A 7,500-nucleotide genomic window follows, 5' to 3' on the forward strand; every position below is an offset into this window, starting at 1 on the left:
AAACTCATGTCCCCTGTGAAACCATTTATCACAGACTGGGACTTGAACCCACCTAAAACCCAGTTTGGGACTTGAACCCACATGGCTGGGACTCCCAAGCAGGGTTTGGCTGGTTCAAGTTCCAGTCATGTGGGTTCGAGTCCCAAGCAAGGTTTTGGCTGGGTTAGAGGTGGCTCGGGGAGAAGGCAATGGCAATCCACTCCAGTACTCTTGCCTGAAAAATTCCATGGACAGAGGAGCCTGGTGGACTACAGTCCATGGACTCGAAAAGTCGGACATGACTGAGCGACTTCACTTTCACTTTGAGTTCCAGACACATGGGTTCAAGTCCCAAACAGAATTTTGGCTGGGTTTGAGTCCTAAGAAAGGTTTTGGCTGGGTTTGAGTCTCAGCACAGGGGTTCAAGTCTCAATCTGTGGTAAATGGTTTCACCTGCATTAGAAGGTAGACTTTTTTTAAAGAAACTATTTTAGTTATATTTATTAATTTATTTTTGGCTGTACTGGGTGTTCGTTGCTGTGAGGGCTTTGTTTTTGTTTTTCTCTAGTCGGGGAGATGCCCTGGAGAAGGAAATCGCAACCCATTCCAGTATTCTTGCCTGGAGAATCCCATGGATAGAAAGGCTACAATCCATGGGGTTGCAAAGAGGTGGACACGACTGAGCGACTTCACTTCCCACTTCTTTATTTATGAAGAGCAGGGGCTACTCTCTTGCTGTGGTGCATGGGCTTCTCATTGCAGTGGCTTTTCTTTTTGCAGAGCACAGGCTCTATGGCTCTCGGGCTTCAGTAGTTGCAACACACAGGCTCAGTAGTTGTGGCTCTCAGGCTCGAGAGCACAAACTCAGTAGTTGCGGTTCACCGGGCTAGCTCCTCCAAGGCATGTGGGATCTTCTTGGATCAGGGATTGAACCCATGTCTCCTGCACTGTTAGGTTCATTGGCAGATTCTTTACCACTGAGCCACCAGGGAAGCCCCTAAACAACAGAAATGCATTTTCTTTCATTCTGGAGGCTAGAAGTCTGAGATCAAGGTGTTGGCAGGGTGGGTTTCTAGTGAAACTTCTCTCCTGTGGTTGTAGATAGCCATTCTCTTGGCATCTTCACGTGGTCCTCTTTCTATAATTATAGCATCCATGTCCTTATAAGGGCACCAACCATATTGGTATAAGACCCACCTAATGACCTCATGCATGGGTGTTCAGTCTCTGCAGTCATGTCTGACTCTTTGTGACCCTCTGGACTGTGGCCTGCCAGGCTTCTCTGTCCATGGGATTCTCCAGGCAAGAACACTGGAATGGGTTGCTATTTCCTTCTCCAGGGGATCTTCCCAACCCAGGGATCAAACCCACATCTCCTGCATTACAGGCGGATTTTTTACCCACTGAGCCACCTGGGAAGCCCCTCTAATAACCTCATTTTAACTTAATTATCTCTTTAAAGACCCTAATTTCAAATACAATCACATTATGAGGTACCCGGGCTTAGGACTTTTAATACTGAATTTTGGGAGGACACAGTTCAGCCCATAACAACTTACTAGGTATTATTGTGAGGACTGAATTGTCTAAAGTGTCTAAAGCATTAATATAAAGCTTGACATGGCTTCCCAGGTGGCGCAGTGATAAAGAATCTGCCTGCCAATGCAGGAGGCTCAGGAGACGCCAGTTTGATCCCTGGGTTGGGTTGATCCCCTGGAGAAGGAAATGGCAACTTGCTCTAGTATTCTTGCCTGGAGAATTCCATGGATAGAGGAGCCTAGCGGGCTATAGTCCTTGGGGTCACAAAGAGTCGGACATGATGGAATATGAACACACACACTGACATAGTATGTCCCGCAAAATGGGAAATGCTATTATTTTGTGGCTCTATGTAAAAGATACTGTCATTGAAACACAAGATAACGCAGATGGAAAAAGAGAATTCTCCCAATTATGGCTTCTCATTTCCCATCTAATGGATATTTTGTGTTCTTCAAGTCCTTCTGTTAAACACGTGCCAACACAACATCTGAACATAACATCTCGGGGCGGGGTTGCGGGGGGGGGGCTTTCTTCTGGCTAGAAAGCAAGACAGACAATTAACAGTATTCTTCTTTGCCTGTTGCTGTTATCTTTCTGGCTATATTATAAGCTCTTTGAGGATTGCCTTAAATTTCCTTTGTGTCTCTTATTATATCTAAGAACACCATGCTGAGCATAGAGTAAAGGCTCAGTAAAAAACAATAAATCAAACCATGCATCTTTGTGATAGACACTTATTTCTAGTGTCAAGTTCTGGCCAGAGGTATGTTATCCTGAGAGAGTAGATCGCCATCTAGTGACTCTTATTATTAATATTAGACTAGGAAAGTGTGAGGTTCAGAAAATCCTAGGTTGCTACTTCTATGTTTCATATATTGGATATTTATATATGCAAACACAACCACAAATCTTATAATTGGATAGCTTGATTAATTAATGATACACTCAACTAATCTTTTATTTTCCTTTATTCCCAAGGGATTTATCACTCTCAAAACAAAACAGAAATTTACCAAATAATCTATATAGACTAAAATAATCTCACAGCTGAATAAAAATGACTGATGGATAAAATCTGATACATTTTGTGCTGGAAAGTGTCTTTGAGCACAGCAGTGAATGTACTTTCAGTAGGAGTGATTCTAGAGGAGAGAGGCAATTGGCAACAAGTGAACAAGCAATCAACAATCAACGAGAATAAGTGATAGAGGAAATGGAGCCTAGAGGATCAGCACCAAGGCTGGATGCCTATTAGCTTTTTGAAGTTCAGAATTTGAGGACTTAAAGACCAGGCATAGCCAAGAACCAATAGTGGCTCCCTGGGGATGGTTTCTTGGTTTAAGGCCCATTTTCAACTGCAGAGCATCAGAGTTTACAGGAGATGGTGTCTGTAAATACCTTCACTGCCAAGTGGAGAAGTATCTCCACTGTACCTCTAGGGTGGAGGCTTCTCGGTCTCAGCAAAGTTTCAATGCGGACTTTCCCTTATAGAATCAATGGTTATATTTCAAAGACCAGATTCACTCATCGGTAGAAATGTTTTTGGTGACTAAGCCTTAGACTCTCACTCATACATTCATTTAATAAGTATTTATTGATGTCCAAGAATGTGCTAGATACTGTTCCAGACACTAAGGCTTTAATAGTGAACAAGATGGACAAGATTTTTGCCCTCATAGAGCTTCCTTTTTTTAAAAAAAAAAGGGGGGGGGGCAAAGATAGTAAGCATGTAAACAGAATAGATAATAAAGTCATGTACTATAAAGAAAAAATAAAACAAGGTAGGATGGGGGTGGTGGTGGTGAGGGTTCTGCTCTTTTCCACAAGGCTGGTCAGGAAAGGTATATCTGAGGAGGTGACACTTGAGTCACTTAAGTCAGTTTTGGCTTACCAACATACAGACCCCAAACTGACTTTTGAAACCTAACCTGTTCATAGTTAGACTAGAGCCTGTCGCTCAGTGTGGTTGCAGTTTAGAAGTGAGAGATGGGGAAAGGGAGCCGATTAACCCAGGAGATGAGTCTGGAGAAGAGAGTAGTGAACAAACCGTAAAGGGCTTTGAGAGTCACTGTAACTAGTTTGGACTTTATCTGGAGGACAGCCAAGAAAACACTAATGAATTTTAAGCAAGGAAGCAAAAGAATCAAGATTATCATCTTAGAAAATCACTCTGTATATAAGATGGAGACATCAACCCTGAAGGCAGGGACAATGGTCAATAGGTTAGTGCAATGAGCCAGACAATAACCCAGACTGCCTAAAGAGGCAACGGAGCTAGAAGGAAGTTGAGGTGAGAAGGCAAGTTTTGATGGTTGTAGAGTGTGAAGAGAAGAATGATGACAGGGAGAAAGGTGTGCTCATTCATTAATAAGAAAACAGAAGGTGAGACAAGTACAAGGAAGATGAATTCAGTTTGAGCTACCTATAGACATCAAGCAAATGTCAGCAGGAAGTTGAAAACACAGGTCTGGGGCAGGCCTATATCCGATACGTAGGTTTGAGAGACAAAAAGGTAATCGAAACCAAGAGAGGACAGATAGGTCACCTTCTTTTTCTGAGAAAAAGAGTTAATGACAGAACCAGAAGGAAAACCAACTTTTACAAGATAGGCAGCAAAAGAACAAAAGCAGTGAAGGAAGGATAAAACAGAATGACTGATCGGAATCACAGAGAACAGTAAGGCATTGTGATTTCATAGGCCCATCTAGTTGACTGGCTTGTTCTGTAGAAACCAGCCACTTCCCCATCTTTGACCCTCTGACAAAGCTTTTGTTCATTCAACAAAATGGAGCCTATGCTATCAACATGTGCCAGACACTGTTCTGTGCCATCAGTGTACAAAAAAGACAGACACCTTGACTTTATGGAGCTTACATTCTGGTGTGGGGAACAAACAAAATAAACACAGTAAATATAGGTAAACAAATACTAGAGAGTGATATATGCTAGGGGAAAAACAAAGTAGATTAGGAGGTATCGTGGATGCAGAGGGAGTATGTGACTAATTCCCAACGGGGCAGTCATGATAGCCTCATTGAGAAGGTGATGCTTGAGTAAATATCTTTACATTTGCAAGTAGATATGTGGGGGGAAGAACATTCTAGGCCGAAGTTAAAACCAGTGCAAAGACGTTGAGGCAGAAGCTAGCTTACGAAGTTCAAGCATTGAGCTGTTAGGGTACTAGAAGATGAGATCAAAGAAACAAGGGGATGTCAGGTGGAAATACAAGGGGCTATTGGCTTTTGAGCTTAGGACACACTTCTACGTTTTTGTGTTTTAACGGGGCCACTCTGACTCCTATATTCAGAACAGATGCTGAGTGACAAGGGTAGAAGCAGGAAGGCCAGTTAGACCAAGGCAGAAGTTCAGGCCGAGGATGATGGTGTTTTGAACTAGGATGATAGCAGAGTGAGTTTCTTGATGGTTTCGAAGTGGGATATAGGAAGAAGAGGAGTCAAGAACAACACCGGTGTTTGTCTCTTATTAAACAAAACTGCCATCAACCAAGGCAGGGACGACTTCGGGAGGAGAGAGTCGGTTTTTGGCGGAATGGAGGGTGTTCGAGAGGGAGAGGAGCCAGCAGCCCAGTTCCGGGTCAGGTTAAGTAGGCGATGTCTTCCCAGTGGAAACGTCCAGGAGGATGTTGCCAACACACGTTTTAAGTTCGGGAGAGAAATCTGAGGTGGAAATCTATGAAGCTGCTGTTTAAAGCCGTGAGAGTGAATAGTCTCCAGATGAGTGCTGTGAACATAAAGCAGCAAAGGGAGGTGAGAGTGTGTGTTGGAGGAGTGACAATAGGTGGTCAGAGAAGGGTCAGATGCTTATCAGAGAAAAAGAGCGCGCTTAGAGTACGTGTAGCAGAAGACATCGATGCTGGAGTCCTCACAGTCGGAGCAGATCGCTGGAGAGGCAGAGCTGGGCCAGCGAGGTCGACGCCCTGGCCTCCGGTCTGGAGACCGGCCGCTTCTCCGTCAGGCCCCCAGGGCCACAGCTTTCCTCAGCTTCCTGCCCGTAAGCGTGGGGACCGGGCAGCCGAAATCGAAACTCATCTAAAGGACAGTTCCAGCTTCTCCCTAAAGCTAAGGAGTTGTACGGAAACGGGAGCAAGCCGAGGGAGCGGGGCTAGAATGCAAACTTCACTCATACTACGTAGCTCGGTTACTTCAGGGCCGAAGTCAGTAACTGGCAAGCTCGTAAAACCAACACAATCACAACTTTCATAACGACAGGGGAGGCCGTAGGCTTTTCCTCTGCGCAACGGCGGCCTCGCTAGCGTCACTATGAGGTAACAGTCTTTTTCTTGAAACGCTCCATGGAACCCCAAGGCGGGAGACCTCCCCCACTACGAGTAGAAGGATGGGTCAATTCACTCTCAGCAAACGGGGCTACTTAAGCACCACAAAAGGATTCGCAAGGCAGGGCGAGCCAGTGACTCTCGCACGCTCCCATTGGCTGAGATCGCGAGGCTCTCCTCATGGGCCTGCCAATGGAGAGGTCCAGAGCCTGGTAGCAACCCCTCCGCCTTACAAAACGCGCGTGCGCAAGTGTGACGGGCGCTCACCATACTGAGCAGGCGCAGCCTCGTGTCGGCTGGAGGGGCGGGTGGAGCGCCGTGCGCTGCGTCCCGGCGCTCGGCTTTCCCTGCCGGTCCCGCCCTCCGTCGCGGCGGCGCGGTGCACCTTGGGATAGGGAGCGATCTCCGAGCGAGGCAGCAAGATGGACGCGGGATTCTTCCGCGTAAGTAGGAACGCGGGGACCTGGGGTGAGGTGGGGGGGGTTATCCGCAAAGCCCGGCAGGACGCCTGAGCTCAGGACGGGGTAGCCGGCGAGCAGAGGCTTCGAAGATCCTGAGGATCCTCGGTGGCAACGGACGTTCCCCTCTGCCCTGCGGCGGGGACCGGTGCGCCCCTGCGCAGTCTCCTCCTCCGGAATCGTCCCCTCTACGCGGCGGCGACGACGGTCGCCGGAAAATGGCGGCGGGAATAGCAGGGAGCGATACCTCGCCTCCCGGCCTGCCTGACGGGGCCTGCAGACCGAGCCTCGCGTCCCGCCGGGCCCTGGGGCCTAGTGGGCCCGCGAGGAGGAAGTCCTTGGGGGGAGGCCGGAGGGAAACCCTGAGGTGACTGGCTGCAGAAGGGTGTTGGGGAGGACGGGTTTGGGGGTACCGCTTCAGGAGAGCGTGGACCGGAAGCGACGTTGAGCAGCTTTTCTTGAGAAAGCGGGCGCCGCCCCCCCCCCTCCCCGCCCCCAACCCGGGTCTAAGCCTTCGGGAAGGCTCCGGGTCAGAGTTCGCGGGAGCTCCCGCCCAATTTGATATCTCTTAAGGGAGGGGAACGCGGATAATTTGTGTTTAGAACGTTTGAATCCGAGACTCTGCGGGCAGAGAGCGCAACAAAAAGTGCGCGTAATATGAAGGCGGGGTTATGGAATGGATCTGCTCCACTCCTTCCCGCTCACCGTCCCCCCACCTCTCCAGTTTGTTTTACTCTTTTGAAAGTCTGCTCTAGGAAAGGCGCCTTTAGATTCTCAAGGGTCTGCGGACCCATCACTTGAAAGCAGGGACGTTACCGCCTCGAAATTACCCCTCAGGGCCCATAATTTATCGAGCGCGTGTTGGAACCTGTTCATCCCCTTTTTCACTTTTGTAGGAAATGAGCACCCAGTCGAGATCTAGATCCTGGTTTGGCAAGTGACATTAAGAGATCTAGAGTTTGCAGGGTCTTTTTAATGCTGAACGGACCGTGTAGAGACCAGTTGGTCTAAGTCAGAATATAGGTTGGCTCTTTCCACTCCGTGGAGTATGAAATATGCATGGGTGTGTGTGTTTAAAGGAAAAGTTAAAAGAGGGAAAGACCGGGACTTCAGTAAAGAAAGCTTTTGACACTTCAGAACCAGGGTTGAAATTTCTTTTCAATTGACTTTAAATGTGTTAGTTTTTCATTAAATGTTGAAGTGTTATTCCAGGCGTTTGACTCAACA

The 7,500-nt window shown here is 47.5% G+C and overlaps 1 protein-coding gene across 5 annotated transcripts in view; it reads left to right on the forward strand.

Annotated features, from left to right (window-relative positions):
- The first annotated feature begins 6,099 nt into the window (after nt 1-6,099).
- Nucleotides 6,100-7,500, forward strand: part of SRRM1 (serine/arginine repetitive matrix 1) — a 29,369-nt gene continuing 27,968 nt past the window's right edge. For 2 of the 5 annotated variants that reach the window (XM_010830066.1, XM_010830068.1), the window contains exon 1: nt 6,104-6,258. In XM_010830066.1, the coding sequence (XP_010828368.1) occupies nt 6,238-6,258 (21 nt within the window). In that variant the 5' untranslated portion in view covers nt 6,104-6,237. Of the gene's footprint in view, nt 6,259-7,500 lie in introns of all 5 variants that reach the window. The other 3 variants (XM_010830064.1, XM_010830067.1, XM_010830069.1) reach the window with 2 other exon arrangements.

This window comes from Bison bison, unplaced genomic scaffold (assembly GCF_000754665.1).
Source record: "Bison bison bison isolate TAMUID 2011002044 unplaced genomic scaffold, Bison_UMD1.0 scf7180017864516, whole genome shotgun sequence".
NCBI lineage: Eukaryota > Metazoa > Chordata > Mammalia > Artiodactyla > Bovidae > Bison > Bison bison.